Genomic DNA, 17,870 nt, shown 5'->3' with positions numbered 1-17,870 from the left:
TATGGAACAGCAGCAAAGCTAAGGAAAAAAAAAACCCTTGCCCTGCAGCAGTGAGGACGTAGCCTGGCCAGCTCCTGCAAACAGGCTCCTTATTTGCTGGTTCCATGCTGCTCCCAGGCTCCCTGGGAGGCCCTGGGCACCTCAGAATTGGGATATTAATCCCTAGGATGCTCTACGGCATCTCTGTGCCTATCCTCCCAAATGCCGGGCTGAAGCGAGCAGGAGCTTGGGATCAGTCCTGCGGTGAGAAGGGGATGTCCTCCTGCTCTCGGCAGCTCGGAAAATAATTTGCCAGCAGTACGACCCAGAAGTTTGCTGGGCTCTGCAGGCTTTTGATTTTTCGCTAGGTCCCCAGAGGCAGAAGTTTCCACACCTCTTCCCCTTTTTTTTCCTTTCAAGTATCCCTGCAGTTTTCTCACTTCTTTTGAATGAATGTAAATAACAGCTTGGCATTTCCCGTTAGCAGCTGGCCCTAAACCAAAGGTCAGCTGAACGGTAGTCACGGTGGCATTTCCACATGCCAGCGTCCATCTGTGGAAATGCGCTTTGCGTCTGAAGCTGGAGGTTCCTGGGAATTTGAAACTAAATGCACTTTGCCCTAAACAATTAAGCTGCGTTTCAGAGCTGATTTACTTGCAGATGCCCGGGAAAACTCTTCCTGTAAATAATGCGTCCTCTACCCAAGGTCATATATGCCACCAAGCAAAATAGCTGATCACTTTTTTAAGTTATCCCACTCTTTGTATCAAGGGCATATTAATAATATAACGATAAGGATTACAAATCAAAGAGATTCACTAAATCAGACCGTAGTTGTCTCAGCAAAAGAAGAGGATTGAAAATCTATTATTAAAACAGCTACAAGCACTGAATTAAAGAACACGGAGCTGTTGTTATCTTTGTTTTGTTAGGATTATGTTTTCTTCTCGAAAGCGCGATGCATTTTACAGATAGAGCAAGGCTATAAATTTTGCTTTCCTAGCAATGCTTGAATTCGATGCCGCGTGGCGTTGTTGTTCCTAATTGAAGTCTATATTAATCTAAAATCATTACAGACTTTTGTTTTACAGTCTATGTCAGACAACGCCAGTCACAAAGATCTTTGCGCTCTGTCTTGCAAGGAGCAGTAAGGTGCCACAGTGGTCGTTGTGGCATCAGCCTCTTTCTTCCTCTAAGCCAAGGTAGGAAGCTAGGTTTGTGTCAGCCTGGAAAGGAGCACCACTGCGCCAGAGCAGTTCCTCCTCTTTTGTCCTTCAAACCCAGCTCTCCTTGCAAAACTGGCGGGGTCCTGGGATGAGTCTTAAGAAACTGCTGGTCCCTCCAGCCCTCCAAGCATTTTTGCCTTGTGGCCCTAAACAAAGGCGTGGGCTTTCACAGAGTTAAAATGGGGATGCTATTAGGTCAGTGCTGAGCATGTTCGCAAAGGCCACTCAAAATAACTAAGAAGTGTACTGTGCATCTGCATTTATAACCAGCTACCCATTATGGCTGACCTTTCCCTCCCCAGTGATCTTCTGAAGAACCGGAGGGAGATTTTTATAGAATTTAAGGAAAAAAAAAAAAAAAAAAGATTTGAAGCAACAAAAAACTGCCCCTCGCCCTGTGTTGTACATATATAGAAAGTCTCTTTCTGGCAAGGAACTAGCCTTCGAAAGACAAAGCAAAGACAAATCTTGCCACCTGGGTATTGGCAATTAGAAGCTTCTGCACCAGAGTATCCATCCTTGACCTTAGCTGATTTAGACTTTTAAATATCAGCCCCTGTGGTGGCAGAGGGCTACTTTCTGGACACAAATATGTGCATCTTGTTAAAAAGTGACTCTTAGGGAGTAGAGAGGGTGAAAGGATTGTGGTGTGTATCCTAGGTCCTGAGCCAGCGCTTGCAACCTTCTGTGATGTGGAAGGTCAAAACGGATGAATTTTTCCACAACCTCCCCCCCATCCTATTTTCCAAGATGTGTCAGGGCTTAAAATAGTTTGCTTTTTCAATATTTCCGTAGGAAATGGGAGACAGTTTGTAGATAACATTTTTCATAGAGAGAATTTTTCCAGCATGAGTCACAATTTTTGTTAGTTGTGACTTTTTAAAGGATTTTTATCTCTACATTCTTGCCTGCTCTTCCTTCTTCCTACAGGACATTGTCTCCCTTGATTTATAGCCACTTTATGATGCTGCCTACTGCCAAATATTCCCCATGATTCACCTGACAAGAGGAAGGACTTTGTTGGAGAAGCTATTGCTCTGCCAAGTCAAAATTCCCATCCACCAAGAGCAGGCAGGGTCTGGTCCTGCTTCTGTTCGGGTCAAGGCTTTTACACTACCTCCGTCACGTTAACAGCCTCTTTGCCCTTTGGCGGCACGTTTTCCCAGAGAGGAGCGTTAGTGTCATTGGTATACAGGATCCCTTTCTGAATTAAAAAAGTGCTCCCTTCTGCATAGGGTGATGCCTTCCCAGGGCTGGTGTGGAAATCCACTGCCCGTAGTCGCCATCTCTAGCATCCTGCCTAGATCAGCGTGGAAAATCTGGCTGCGCCAACACCTTTTTTCTTTTTTATTCTAAACACTTTTTGGCTTAGTACTTCTGTGCAAACACACCAGACTCTGCAAGCATTTCTGAGCTGCTGCAGTTTTCAGGAGGGTTTAGGGACCTAGGCTAATCTGCCTTCAGATGACTTTGGCCCAGACAGGAGGTGAAAGTTGACCAAATCTGTAATTAAGCTCCAAGCCCATGGGGCATTGCCCTTGAAAGCAGCATTTCTGAGTTACTCTGGCAGCAGCCGCGGGAACAGGGCAGGAGGGCCGTCATGACAATATAAGCGGCTGGCATAAGCTTTGTCTGAGCAGGGGAAATGTGGGGGAGTGCAGCAGTCAGTGACGAAAGCTCCTCGCCTTCGTTCAGACGATGCGTTTGATGGCATTGTGTAAGTCCCGTTTCCACTCCGATAAGGGAACTGGGCTTCCCTTCAAGCTGAAAATGGAGCCTGACTTCAGTGGTAGCAGCTCCAGGCTCCTGCTGAGCGCTGGTGAAAGCCCCGTACCGATGCGGTGTTTTAAAGTGGGGTTTTACAGTGTCTTCTCTTGGCTGTGGAGTGGGTAGAGGATGAAGAAGAAAATCAGACTGTTGTCTCTCTGCACTGCTGAAATGTGGATGTTTCACCTTGCCTTGGATGCTAGAAGTAGGAAGCATGACCTCTCCTGGGGGCATGCCATGCTGCAGCACTTGGCCTCTTACCTAGAAAAAAGGTTATCCATACTTTCTTACAGCTTAGACATAGCAAAGTATAATGCCAGAGCTCTTTCCAAGTGCGGCTCCTTTCCCTAGAAGCATTGCTGTCCTTCCCCATGCTGACTGCATAGATACCGTCTCTTCGGGCTTCTGCATCCTCAGTTGTTCTTGAACAGCACAGAGAGGTGCTTTAACATGTGAACTGGGTATAGCTCAGCAGGAAGAGGACCTGACTCAGACATTCGTATTGTTCTGGGCAAAGTAGGAATATGTTCGTAGCAGCTTACAGTGTGTAATGCTGCTCCTCTGATGTTTGAAGCATGCAGCTCACGAGGTGCGAGGTGTAGCGCTGGCCTCTTGACCTGGAGGTGCAGGAAGCAATCGTTGCCATCGCTCAAGGCTGCATGAAGGCTTAGAAAAATCTTCCCAGACACCCTCAAGTATTTCAGTCTCTAATTGCAAACCTTTGAAGAACATCCCATTAGAGCAGCTTATTAAAAGCAGCAAACGAGGCTTTCATTTATCATGACTCCAAGTCTTCAACTTATAACTCTTAAAAGCCGCAGCTATATACGGCAGAGGCTCTCTGAGATCTGTCTAGCCACTAGAAATGTAGTTTAATTCTGAATGCTCTCTGGGTCATCTGCAGACTTCTGGTAAATTAATTACATTGATTGCAGGCACAGTTGTTGAGGCCCATCATATATATGCATTTTATTAACAAAGCATGTAGCCCAGGGCTTGAAATGATGCCAAGCGTGTTGATAAGTCCTCCTAGCACGGGTTTATTAAAGTTTGCTCTCTGGACAGTTGGGTTTGCAAACCCCATAGCATAGGCATTGCGGGGGTCACCTTTGCTAGCACTGGAGGAGTGTCGGCTTTGTGTGGCCGAGATAACCGAAGGCGGTAGAGCTGGCCTAGCCAAGGAGCAGAGCAATGCTGGCAGGCCACAGAGGCCCAGGAGGTGCTGCTGCGGCTCCAGGCCCCTCTACGTTGTCTCTACCCATCTGCAGCCCTTCCCTTGAAGCCAGGGCTCGAAGCAGTAGTCACACCTTGTTTCAAGCCAGCTTGGCTTTTGGAGACGCTGCCACATCAGCGCCTCGTTCTTTCCCAGCAAAGGGGATTTAACGCTGCGGGTGTTTTCTCGATAACCTCCACCGTTACATGGACGTGTCTTCTGTTAACCTGCAGCAGAACGGAGGGGCTCCTGACTGCCCGCTGGAGCCAGGGGCAGCCCCCAAGCTCTCCTCCAGGCCTGCTGGTTGATTTGGTGAGGCTGGAGGGGACTTTGCAGGTAATTTTGATGTACACAGTGCTTGGTTCACCTCTGACTGCTCCCCGATACAGGTCAGCTTGCCGGCTAAAGATCTTAAAACCTCAGAGACGTCTGGGTATATTTCATTGAGTGACGATCTCTGATCCTGCCACAGCATCAGATGTTGTCTGGAAAGTGTTTGCTTTCAGCTCCTCAGTTTCTAGACTGAGAAAGCCCTGCGTGGAGCGAGGAGACAGGGTAACTGTGCTCCTCCTGGAAGCCATCAGCACCCAAATGCGGTGGCCATGGCAGGTGGGCTGGCGTTTAACATCCAATTTTATTTGCCTCGGGATTTTCATATTCTGAATTTTATCTGCCAGATCAAGCCATCCTCTTAAACACGAGCAGTAATAAATCTTCCTTTGTCCTAACTGTTCAGTCCAAGTAGTCCATTCACTTACCTGTCCAGGTGCTCCTGGGACTGGAAAGTGAATTTTGTTGTCTGATTGACCCAGTTTAGTTTGTTTCTAAGAGCTTCAGATATCCCCTAACGTTACACCTCAGAGTGTTTTGCCTCCAAGCGCACAGCGTTCTGTGCCGAGGAGGCAGCGGTAGGGCTGCATTGGGGCGTGTGTCCCTTGCACTTGCACTTTTTTTTTCCCTGCCCGTAAAGGGAGCGAGTGCGACCTGAAGCGCTCTGCATTCAGCCCAGGGAACTGATCTTGTCTCAGAGCAGCCCAGCTGCTCTTGAGGTGCTCAAAGAGGTTATTTTTGTTGAGGAAAACAGCGAGCCCTTTCCGTTTTAAGGAAGCGGTTGCTTTTCAGGTTAATTGAGCTGTTGTTTCAAAAACCTTGACTTTGCATGTGGGAAGGTCTGGTGGCAGCAACTGTTAGAAAATGCCTGGGGGGAAAGGTCCTTCTAGCTAAAATGTAAGCTAAGCCGTCATAACCACAGTGATCTTCTGGAGATATACAAGTTCCCTGCGCTCAAATCCTGTGAGATTGAACCCAGAAAATGGCAAAATTGACTCAAAATATAATGCTTGGGTTCCCTTTGTGTGCTTTTGGTTTTTGGACCTCCAGTGTCATCTTGGATCAATGGAGAGGTTTAGTGAAGGCTGAGATGCTCCCATATTAGTATGACTGCACAAACTGGGGCATTATGAAAATAAAAAATATTGTCAATTATAGTAAAAAAAATATTGGCATCACTGTTTAGAAAATGTTAGCAAGTCGTTTTGCTGATGCAAAAGGAACTTAGAGAGACATTCTTCACCAGTTCTAATTTAAGTAAGCACATAATCCAGCATATAATTCTGTAAATCATTGCATGCCTGAAGTTATTTTGCATCATAATTTCAGGTGGTGCAGTTGCAGAATGTTAATTTTGTCTAAATAGGCTATTTTAATGTGTTTAGGCATTGTAAGTTATACTTTATAAAAATCTGGTGGGCGCAATTTTTTTCAAGAACAACTTGTTACGATGATTTGAGGAGAAACGGTGAATGAGATCTTCAGCTAACTTTAACCGGAGCATGTCTGCACCGTTGGCCTACTGCTTGTATATTGTACTGAAGTTCTTCCTGTTGTTTCTTCAGCACTATGTTCTTTTTCAGGATGAATTACCTTAATAGATTTGGTAACAGAAAAATTGTTCGTGCAAGCTCTCTGACAAGGATAAAGGGCAATTACTGAAGTGCAGCCAGCTTCAAGTTACGGACTGATGCCAGGCGAACCCATACTCTGGTTAGACTAGAGTAATGGCTCAGCAGCCTTAAAAAGCCAGCTGTGGGCACATGCAGTGCCTTTCAACTCACCATATTTTGACTTCATTTAGGCTGAATGCTCTCACACGGCTCATATGTCCTGCTTCTGCAGATGTGTAATGCGCGTGCAAAGCTTCACTGATACAAGGAGACCCAGAAAGGGCTGTGTGAATTGAGCACATGCGTAAGGGTGTGCAAAAGCAGGGCTCGTGTTCATCCAGTGCTTGTGTTTTTAAAGGAAATTGTAACTGTACCGCACACATGCTTGTGGAGAAAGTCACTTTGCCTGCTCCAAGCCAGATGCTTAAGTTTAAGCACATGGGTGGCCCCGTTAATCCCGATGGTGGTACTCAAGTACGGGAAGCACATGGTTAATTGCTTTGCAGCACGAGGATCTATACGCTCTCCCTAAAGCGTTTTTCCCCAACAGTAGCACGTGCCATGAAATTCTTGCAGCCCAGGTTGTTACGGTCCAAATAATAATTGCAGTAAGAAGGAAGAAGTGCATATAAAAATGTTGCAAATGTATTTGCACCTTGCCAGGGCAGTGAAATTATTCCTTATCGTGGGCCTTTTTGTTTGCTTTTCAGTTGCTGCGATCATGGCTGTGGGTGGGCTTCTTCTCTGCGTGCTGTTGCCTATCCGAGCCTAACATGGTCAGTGTTCCCACCCGTGCTGGCTCCTATATCGTGTCCTCCGTCCGTGTTTTCTGTGCACAGTCTGCCGCTCCCTCCCTTTCTTGTACTGGCCTGGAAATTGCTTTCTCATCCGATCTCTGCACCCAGCTTGCCTATCTCAACAACTGGAAATAGCGTGACTCGAAGCAGAGTGTGTCTCCAGCAAGAGCAGGGGTCCAAGGGGAAAAAAAACCTGATATGTTATGCCGTAATTGATCCAGACACCACACCAGCAATGCCATGTGTCATAACAAAACATCGCGTATGCTGGACACTTCATCAAATTCTGCTTCTTGTCACCAAAAGGGTCCGGGGGAGGTGATTTGCCACCAGAAAGGTGGCGGGGGGCAGGCGGGAATGGAAAAGTATTAAGTGGCATGGAATGTGCATGTCAGAGAAACAAACTGTATGTCATCAACACACATGTCAATGTATGACATACATGACAATGACATGGTGCTGTTTGCCACCGATATGCTCCAGCAGCATTGGACATATCTCTGCGGGCATCGAGAGCTGCGTGTCCGTGCTGCATGCTGCCCTGTTCTGCCACCACCTGGGCTGCCTCACCCGTTTCTGCTCTCTTCTACTGTCCCCTCTTTTCTAGCTAATCAAAGGAAGGGTGATTTTACTTTCTGTTGGCTTGACTGGACACGAGTTGAGTTGCTCCCCAAAGTGAATGTGTTTTAGGTCTCTGAATTGACTGTAAGCTGTGCAGGCAGAGACCTTCCTAAGACACCTAGGAGACTCATGAAACCACCATCCCCATCAGATAGCTGCTTGAGACCATAGGAGCGCTGAGACGTCCCACGTGTGTTGTTAAACTAGGAAGGTTTTGCAGCATAGCTGGGCGAGAGGTGTGAAACTCTTCTACTCTGTTTTCTGGGGAACGCTGAGGCTTTGCCTGGTGGTAGCTGGGTCATGGTGCAGTCCTTGGCTGTGGGGCACAGCACTCACCAAGGTGGACCGTTTTTGGGTCCTGTAGTGCTGTATTTTGTCTCTAACAGAGGCCTGAACTGGGGAGGAGTTTGCAAATGCGAATTCCAAAGGCCCTAAAGTAGAATGCTTTTTTTTTTTCCTGTTGGAGCATTTTTAAATTGGTTTTCAAGACTTTTGAGTGCTTAAGAGCAACATTAGCAAGCAAGGCTGCTCTGCAAAAAGTGTTTGGCTGCAGAATGTTCTCCTGGTATGTGTGGTCGTTCCTGTGAGCCACCAGTTTGGCAATGATTGTGCTGAAAAAACCTCCCAATACTTCTGTTGTCTGTTGTGCCTTGTGCCACCAGTGCACGAGCAGTCCCTTGCTGGGAGTCATGCTTCAAACGTCCTCAGCAAGGCCCCCAGCCAGAGAGTGGCAGCAATGGAAAATACTTCTCAGAGGGGACCAGGAATGGACTGGATGGCTACAAAGAAGAGAGACGCATAGGGAAAAGTTGGCTGACCTGGAAAACACCCTCTGCAAGTTTCCTCCTAAGCTGCGGAGAGACTAACGTGGCAGCAAGCTGGGAGGGGGAGATGGGAAAAGTGACTTCAAGGCACAGACGCCATCGGCTGTGCTATGGGAAGGCATGACAACCTCTTTAGAGAGATTTATGGAGATCACTTCAGAGGGAGCTTCCTGCGAGAGGGGGAAACGGTATCTTGTTTAAATTATTTTTAATTGTTCTAGCGGTGGTTTAGGAAAGGGAGTCATTCAGTGCAAAGGCAGGGAAACACTAAAGGCTAAAAATACCACTGCTGGAATTGTGAAACTTCCTTTGTAAGGCATCCAAGTTAATCGGAGGTCGAAAGTAGGGTCGCACCCTGTAGAGGAGGACAGCAGCGGCTGAGAAAGCAGCTGAGAAGATGGTGAGCCTGCAACCCTTGGGAAGGGAACCTGCGCTGGTTCCTCTCGGGTCAGTCTCTGAACTGAGCTGAAGGTCTTAGCTTGTCATCCCAAGACCTTTTACTGCTCTCTTGATCCCGTTCTCCAAATTATAGGACTTGGAGAGTAGATTGAGGAGTTGAATGAGTCAGATGCCCAGCCTGCATGGGTTGCCCCAAGTTACTCCAGGTGAAAGTTTGGTCCAGTGCAATGGAAGTAACTCACTATAGGCATCAAAAAATCAGGAAGAAAGTAAACAGAAAAACGGGAAACAACTTCCAGTATAAAAGCTGCTCGTTTTACATCAGTCCCTTGAGTATTCTCTGGTTTTGTGATACTGAATATGTTCTAGGACTGCAAGGAGCAAAGGGGAATGCTGAACATGGACCAACATTGCTAGAGGTAGACTTTTGCCTTTGGCTTTCGGTATTGGTATCATTTATCCGGGATAAAACGGTTTGCTGAACAAGTAAATTGTCTCCAGACATAAGCTGAGGCGACAGGATCTTGGCCGGATGGACGGATCCATGTTTGTTTGTTTGTTCCTCTGGGTGGAAGCCGGTCCTGCCCTGCAACACGTATGCAGCCTTATTGCTTTAACATCTTGGAATAAATAGTCTGAAATGAGCACTAACCCCTTGTGAACAACAACCTTGTGGTCCTCGCAAATCTCCTGTAAAAAGACAGCTCAAGAGGGTTGAATGCATTCCTCAGAGTTGGTTTATTGTGAAAGATGTGCTTCTGAGTGAAGGTCTCACCCCTGAAAAGCAAGTGGCATTTTGTCTCTGTTTCAGAGCAGCATACGAGATTAAATACATGTATAATTCTCTGCAGGACTGGGACAGGAGATTGCATGCTGCTTCAGGCTACAAGCCGTTTGATGGTACTGACAGCACCTAGCAAGGTGAGGTCCCTTTCCTCATTGGGGATGTCTAAATGCTGTCCCCATGTGCATTTCCAGTAACGCCTCGGCTGTGTGCTGAAATGCTTTGACCTATGCCTATAAAAAAAGTTTATAAAGACTCTCCCACAGCACTGCCTCGGGCTTGGATGTCCAAGGTCCAGCTCCACAGTCCCCTGACTGTGTCCTGCCTGGGTTGTGACCAGAGTGGTGGCCCCAGCTAAGGAGATGGAAACTCCTTCCCTTGGGCATTCTGTGGTTTTTGGGGATGCCTCAAGTGGCCAAGGGGCCACACACCACCCAGCAAGGGCACCCCGAAGCACAGGGTCAAACAGAAAGTATCTCCGTTGGTCCAGGGAGAGCAAGCATCTTCCAGCCTCATTACTTGAAGGATTTTTCTCCACGAATTGGCTTCTGCCATGCGAGGCGGTGGGCGTTGGTTTCCCAGCTGGATTCTTCATCTTTCTACCTGTCCGTTTTATATTTTATAAACCTATATAAGGATCATTTTACAACTTCACTTTTATAATCTGCCCCATAAATATTTTACGAGCTGCCTGCCAATCTGCAAGTAGTTTTTAAATAAGACATGATGCCTTAAGAATATTTTAAAGTCTCACTTTTTTTTCCTCTGATACTTTTATTGAAAAACACAGAGCTGTGCAAGGAAGACATCTGCTTTCTAGATACAGAAACTGGGACAAATCCACAACAAGAGTAAATTAGTTGAGATTCAGGTGTGCTGCTGAATTACATTAACTCTTCGGCTGAGTGGGAGATGAAGCTAGCATCAGGATCTTTATGCGTTTGCTGTATGTGATATAGAAAAGATATAGGAAATCTATGGTTTGTACAATGACAATACGCTAGAGAATGAGTCTTCCATGAGGAAGCTTTTGACTTGCAGCTTTTCCAATAAATATTAAGAGCAAATGCACATGCAGAAATGGATTATTTCACAAACAAATGGGGGCTTTTTCTTCCCCCCAAATATATTGCAAAACTACAATGTTTAGATACTTTTATCTTCCCGTAAGATTCACAAAGTGAATCAGGACTGTTACCCTGAAATAGCAGATTTTTATGGGATTTAGTTGAGGAAGAAAGGAGAAAAAACTGCTTGTGTGTGTTATTTAAAGCATCTGAAGGTCAAGAAGGGAAGAAGCGTGGTTTAGCCACAGTCAGCATGTACCTGGCTTGTTTCTCTGGGTGGTTTAAGAAAGTGAGTGTGCGAAGGGCACAAGTGATTGCAGGTTTTGCCGCAAGCTTTGTTAGTGACGCCCAATTGTTGCGTGAGAGTCGCAGTCCACTAGCTGCCATTTCACTTTGGTGTGACTTGTCGAGGCTTGTTTTAACGATGCTCTGGGGGTCCCAGAGCCTGATTTCGTATGCTAATGTGACGTGCTGCTGTATGTGTTACCCAGCTCGAGAGGGGTTTGCACTGGCCCTTTGAGTGTGTCCCTGGGCAGTAAAACATGGACTGTTGTGCATCAAGGTGTGCTTGGATCACTGGATGCAAGCGATGGCATGTTTCCCATTTCTCTTTCCTCCCTCTTTATGGTCAAAGAATCAGGACACGTGGGAAGTAAAAAGGATAATGTTAGAAAAGCTTATTTAAAAGTGAAGTACTCCAGACCTGGAGATGAGGGCATTTGCTCTAAAAGGCAAACAGAAGAAATCTTGTACGTGTGCATTTGGTAGAACCATGAATTGAATTATATGCCTCAATCCAGAAAATTACTCTGCAGAAAACTGATGTAACTTTTGGCAACTTGCAGAAGAAAAAATTGGGGTTGCCAGAAGTGGGAATTGATACTGATACTCATATCTCTAGTTTATGTACTTAAGGGGGGAGGCAGTATGATGAAGAAGAAGAATCTATTTTCACCCCAGGATTGTGAACAGCAAAACGTGCTTTGAAATGACCCTTACTCCCAGGGTCATCATGTACACCTCGTGCTTAGTTTTTGAGCTAATTAGGCAGGACCCCGTCTCAGGGAAATGGCACTGCTGCTGGAGCCAGGTGTCGAGCACCGACACACAGATAACTGAGCTGTATCTCCGGGCATCTCATTGCTGCTCCCGTGGGTTTTGCATTTTGAGCGTGATGGTCTCAGCTTGGTTGCTGCCGCTGAAATCGCGCCCTGCATGGATAGCCTGGCCATTTATCAGGTGCAACCTGTTTATTGGTCCTGCTGCCTGTGCCCCCAGACCGCCTGTCAGCCTTCCCCCTCGTCTTCTGCACCTTGTCTTGATCCGTTCCCCTCAGCTTGCACAACCTTTGCAGTCTGTTTTTTCCTCCTCTCCCCTTGGCACAGGTCTGCCCTTCTCCCCAACGTAAGCTTGCGTGCCTGCTCCCCTTCCCAAGAGTAACCTCAGGAGCTCGTGCTGCTTTTCCCCTCCTGGGCCCTCCAGCGTCCAGCTCCGCTGGGGCCAGCTCAGTGGCAGTGCGTGCGTCCCGTCGTATTGGGGCTTTTGTTTGTAATCGTGATCGTTGCACAAAGCCGGTGCCAAAATCCTATAGCCAAAAGGCTGCTTGGCCCTTTGCAACCAGGCAGACAGCAGTTCCCTGTAATAGGACTTCATGCTGAGGGCATGTTTCATGCAGATGCCTGTTACTGCCTCCTCCTAATTGCAGTTTTGTTTCTGTTAATCGTATGCTCCTCCTTGCTGTGAGCGATGCTGGAGTGCTTGCGTCTCCCTATCTCAAAAATCATGGGCAATGGAAGAGAAGACTCCCAAGTTTCTCAGCTTTAAGTGGCTCCTTGGTGACCTGAGGCTTTCTCTGCGGTGTGCCAGCTAGCGATCCCACTGCGCGCTGGCTGGCTTGCAGGTGTCCATTGCAGGTTTTTCACTCTATCAAGCAGGGTCCCTCTCTCTCATGTCCATGTGAGTTGCTTTAAGGTTGCTTTTAAGATCCAGTTCCTCTATCTCCAGTTACCATATCAGGTCCTTGGAAAGACTGGTATATATATATATGCATCATACATACCTCATCCCGTATTTTTAAACGTGTATATATGTGTGTATATAGCAGTTCTCCTTGCCTACGCAGTTATCTTGTAGCTTCCTAAGTGGTTGTCTAAGTGAAGCAGGTATCAGAAATGCCACGAAAGCAGCCAGTTAATGCCAATGCAATGACATCACCTAGAGAAGAGTCCTTGCGCTGCCTGGTTCTAACATGGGACCGAGATTGGTCAGGAAGCGACTGTGTCCCACCTTCCATTTTTATTGCCGCTGGGCGATTGCATGAATGGCAGCTCCCCTGGGTGAAGACAGGAGATGTGCGGGAAACCCCATCAGAGCCAGGAATGCGTAGGAGACCCTTGAAGGCAGTGAGGCAACAGGTTTTGAGGGTTTTTTAACCCATCATTTTGCACTTGTATAAGGTGTTAATGTTTGCACAAGGCTGTCTTCTAAAGTATCAAAATTTAAAGTTCTGTGCAAACGCCTGGTGGATAAGAGGGAGCATGCAATGCATACAACTTGCTGCCTGCAAAAGCTCTGCGATCCAGGAGATCTTGCTTCTGCGGTTCTAATGTTTCATCCCATTCCCCTCCCATCATCCTTCCCGTTCTTGCTTTTTTCTCTTCTTAATAATAGCTAAATTATGATAGAGCAGAGTTTTTCAGAAGCACCTATGGGATTTGGAAGTACAAGTCGAACTGAAAATCAATGGGCCTTGGGCCCTGAATCCCATTAGGGAAATTGCAAGTAGTTTGATAAGCTAAAACTGGGACAGGAGCAATACAGCTGCAAGAGAGGTTGGATTCGTTGCTGCTCTAGGTTTTTGTGTTTTGTGTGATTTGAGGTAAAGAGCCAGGTTCTGCCATACCAGAGACAGAAACGCTCTTCTGGTTTTTTTTTCTTTTTCCCAGGCGATGTGGCTATAGCAAGGCTAAACAAGATCCAGAAGAAGAAAAGATGCATTTTCATAACGGCCACAGTGAGTAAAGATCGAATGTGTATGTATGTGGTCTTGACTCTTTGTGGTAACGAGAAGTACAAGTGAGAGAGTTTTAAAAAAAAACAGTTCTGGTTTTGCTGGTATTTCACAGAAGAATTCAGTTTGTTCTGTTGTTCAGTAAGTCCCCACTTGCCCTTGCTCCAAGCCCAATGGTGAACGGAATGTTTGAACAGTCTTTATATGTGCCCAGCTCTACACACCTGTACGTTTGCAGCAGATCTCTCTAGCGAGACATTTTGTTCTGTCCCTCTGTCTTTGCTGTGTGACCCAAGGTGCTATTAATTTTGCCTGGACGGCACATAACAACTCTACGTTTTTGTGGTCTGGACACATCAGTCCAGAACACTGAAACCCTTGCCCCACCCCAGCCAGCAGTGAGGACGAATCCCACAGCTACTCTTTGCCTTGGATGCCTCTGCAGAGGGGTGAGGAATAACGCCTGCTTCTTGCTCCTAGGAAGCTTTCTGAAATGCTGCGTTAATGCTCTTTTATACAAAAAACCTCTGTGGTGATGCTAGAAAGTACTTCTCATGGTCAGATGATCAGTCCTTCCGTACATCCGAAGCCAGTGTTTGAAAAGCCTTCCTTCATCAAGTGCTGTGGGATCTGGGTATGGGTAACAGCGAGGTGCCTTTTGGGGTGGAAAAGGCAAACGCATCGTGAGTGAAAGTCAAATTTCCATTAGTGCTATGTAATGAAGGCAGCAGGAAGCAAATCAATTAAGAGCCACAGTGTAACGAGGCTGTCTTATTAGACTGATGAGCAGTTCTTCATGTGAGTAGCCTTAATGATTGTCAAAACAAACTTATAATATGGATAATGAAAATACTTTTTCCCCTTTCAAGTCCTGGAGAAAAAGCCTGCTATTGATTTTATATATACTGGTACAACCCACAGGCTTTGTACTGCAAATATTCCGTTCATTTAAATCTCAGTAACTCCATCTGAAAAAATGTGGCCGATTGATTAGCTAATATGTGACTGGTAGGGCATAATTTATTGCAGCTCCCCATCAACCCGCATCCATCCAACTTGCTTTGCAAGTTGTTCCCTTAACATTTTGCTTTTTGTACTTTTCCTCCTGGCATACCCTTTCCAGATCCAGAAAGGGATCCTTTTGCACCAGACCTTGGACCAGCCCATTACGCAGCACCGACAGAGATTTTTAGCTGCGCATCGTTCCAGCTGAGCACTGTCGTGTGCTTTTCTAAATACAGTGAAGATGCACAAATGTCTTGTATAAACTAAACGTCGTTTTCCAAGAATGCTATTCTTTTTTCCTGTAGAAATAGGTTTCCCTGCTGCAATGTTTTCCAGAAAAGCAGAGTGCAAAGGACAGGAGTGGGTATTGCCCATCGTCTGTCATGCCATGTGCCGGTAACACTCTTAATTTGTGCTTGCAGTTAAGCTGCCTGGAGTAAGGACCTACATTGACCCCCACACCTATGAGGACCCTAATCAAGCTGTCCATGAGTTTGCTAAGGAAATTGAAGCTTCATGCATAACCATTGAAAGAGTTATCGGAGCTGGTACGGGAATGCATTTCTTGATACTTAGCAGCATGGAGGGTTGGTTTTCTTAACATGAGAGAGCTAGGAAGGGCATGAAATGTTTGTGCTGTTAGGTACCCTGCAAGTGATGGGGACCATGTTCCAGCTGAAGTTTGGGACAAACCTGTCATTGTCTGCAGTTTTGAAATTCAGGGACTGAACTGAAAACAGCAGAAAATTGTCATGTTTGGACCAAGCTGAGTTACTACAATGGATGCTAAGGGAAAGGAGTCAATTCATTTCAGGTTCTTTTCACCATTTTAAGCTTTTTCTCCTCCCTTGCTAAGGCTGGTCTCAAAGCAAAAATAATAAGAATAAGAAGTCATCTGGTCATATATATAAGATGATAAGTCATCTTATAAGAATAAGAAGTCATCAAAAAACCACACAAACCAAAGTCCAAAGCTTTTAGCTTCCTTGGTTAAAAGAAGAAACTCCCATTTTCTTTCCAGTTGATCTGTTTGTATTTTCTATCCTCTGAAATTGTGTTTTTGAGGTAATTTACTGTTGACCAGAAAAAAAAAGAAGAAAACAATGCATTTGGGTTACTTTTTTTAAACAGGTGGTCATAAAATCGGAAAGGGTTTATAGTCTATAAAAATATATGTTGCTGTGAAAGGCTAACAGCATTCCATCTATTTAACTTACCAAAGGAAGGTTAAGAAGCAAGTGGCTTGTGTTTTACAGCTATCTACACAGGGCGATGATATAGAATGTGACAGGACTCACTCATCTAGTAGACAAAAACATGAAATGAGGCAAAAGCCCAATGGGATATAGAGCATAGCTCTTTAAATATTGGAAAATTGCATTTTTCTTCCCAGTTTTCTTGTGTTTATGAATTGCTTGGCTTCTTGTATGCCAGGTATTTGAGATGGTGGTCACTGTTCAGCTTTCCACACCCATAAATGCAGGACAGCCCTGCATGCTTTTGAGCAGCTACCTACAGGGGCTGGGCTGCATGCTGTAGATCAATACACGCTGTGCGTTCCTTTGACGTGCTGTGATCCTGTTCTTTCTGATTTTTCGCTGAAGGTGAATTTGGAGAAGTCTGCAGTGGGCGGCTGAAGCTGCAGGGAAAACGTGAGTTTCCAGTTGCTATCAAAACCCTGAAGGTGGGCTACACAGAGAAACAGAGGCGAGATTTCTTGGGAGAAGCCAGCATCATGGGGCAGTTTGACCACCCCAACATCATCCACCTGGAAGGCGTTGTCACAAAAAGTAGGTGCAATTTGCTGTGGACTGCTGTCCTTGAACTCTGGCTGATGGGAGAATTGGTTAGGGGAGGAAGACTTGGGTAACTCGTGTTTTGACTGCGCCTTTCATAATTTCTCAAAAAACAGTGAACTCCCCTTGCCCAAACTGCCACCCTTTGTAAGTCCAGCCAGGAAGAGGTTCCCCAACATTGTAAAGGCTGTTTATGCCCAAAGTATTTTAGCGTTCTTCCAGCTAGAATGGATAGGTAATGGCTAAAGTGATAAAAAGCATTAACTCCCTCTGGAAATCTTGCCTCACCTAGACATAATACGCATGGGCTAAGAGAAAACACTTCTTCAAAGGCCCAAAATTAAATGAGATGGGAATAGGAGATGATATGCCTGGCCAGCCTCAGGCAGTGGGTGGGTGATGGAGACAGCAGTAAGCCAGGGACGTCGGAATGCTGGTGGAGCGTGCTGCCTGACTTCTGCCTTGCAGGTAGTTCAGCAGCACCGACCACCTGCAAAATGCAAGAGCGTTTTGAATGCAGCGATGCCGAGACACCCACTAAGTTTTGCGAGCAGGCTCGCTTCTGATTCCTATCTTTATTTGTTTGCTTTTGAAACCACATAAGTCCCAGGGTGAGCAAAGATGTGCCAAGAAGTGGGAAGCAATTTCCCTGGCAGGGAAACGGGGAGGATTTTACCACCAAGAATCTGGAAAAAAAAACAAAACCCACAACCCCTGATGATTTCCAGCCATCGTATTTTGAGAAACCACTGAAGCAAAGCCCACAGTAGGGTAGTGCTGAGCCTTGTGATCACTCACACGGGATGTGAGCAAGGACAGAAGTTAGCTGAAGTTTTGCTTTCCAGAAGCAGGGAAGAAGAACGGGAGTGTAGCTGCAGACAACAGGACTGTGTAAAACCATGATTAAGCCAAGCTCCTTCTGGGATCTGCTAATGATGCCCATGGTAATAGTTGGCCCTGGTGCTGGCATATAGTTTATGAGAGGGGTTGAGGGCTTGGGGAAAATGTGAAATGGCTGGCAAAACATCCCAGCACGAGAGTTACTGAGGTCTGACTGCTCAGAGAGCAGCATAACCTTCCATAACTTTCCCAGCCCAGCTCTTCTCCAAATGACCGTGTACACTAAAGATAAGGTCAGAGGAAGGGACAGCACATCTGAGTGTGCCCAGCCCAAGCCTCTCAGCTGCTGGTGCTGTGCTGAGGCTGTGGGAAAGGTGCAGAGGTGGTGTTACTCTTCAATTTTAAAGCCTTGGAGAATCTACTTTATTTGCATCAAGGATTTTTTTTGTTGAAAACAACTACACTTTTCAGTCTTTCACGAAGTTTTTGCTAGCTGAAGAAGCACCAGCCTCACAAGTGTGCACGGCTGTCTCCCTTCTTGTCTTCATGATTGATAATGTCAGAGCTTAGCTACCACTGTTCAAATGCTGGCGTTTGGG

The 17,870-nt window shown here is 46.0% G+C and overlaps 1 protein-coding gene across 4 annotated transcripts in view; it reads left to right on the top strand.

The window, feature by feature from the left end:
- Positions 1-17,870, top strand: part of EPHA5 (EPH receptor A5) — a gene marked incomplete at its 5' end in the record, with an annotated part of 202,357 nt that overhangs the window by 160,986 nt on the left and 23,501 nt on the right. For 2 of the 4 annotated variants that reach the window (XM_081999323.1, XM_081999322.1), the window contains 4 exons: positions 6,839-6,904; positions 13,566-13,633; positions 15,058-15,183; positions 16,240-16,425. In XM_081999323.1, the coding sequence (XP_081855449.1) occupies positions 6,839-6,904; positions 13,566-13,633; positions 15,058-15,183; positions 16,240-16,425 (446 nt within the window). The remainder of the gene's footprint in view (positions 1-6,838; positions 6,905-13,565; positions 13,634-15,057; positions 15,184-16,239; positions 16,426-17,870) is intronic. The other 2 variants (XM_081999325.1, XM_081999324.1) reach the window with 1 other exon arrangement.

Source organism: Phaethon aethereus, assembly GCF_964289735.1.
Source record: "Phaethon aethereus genome assembly, chromosome: 4".
In the NCBI taxonomy this organism is placed as follows: domain Eukaryota; kingdom Metazoa; phylum Chordata; class Aves; order Phaethontiformes; family Phaethontidae; genus Phaethon; species Phaethon aethereus.
This window is presented reverse-complemented; position numbering and strand designations above follow the sequence as displayed.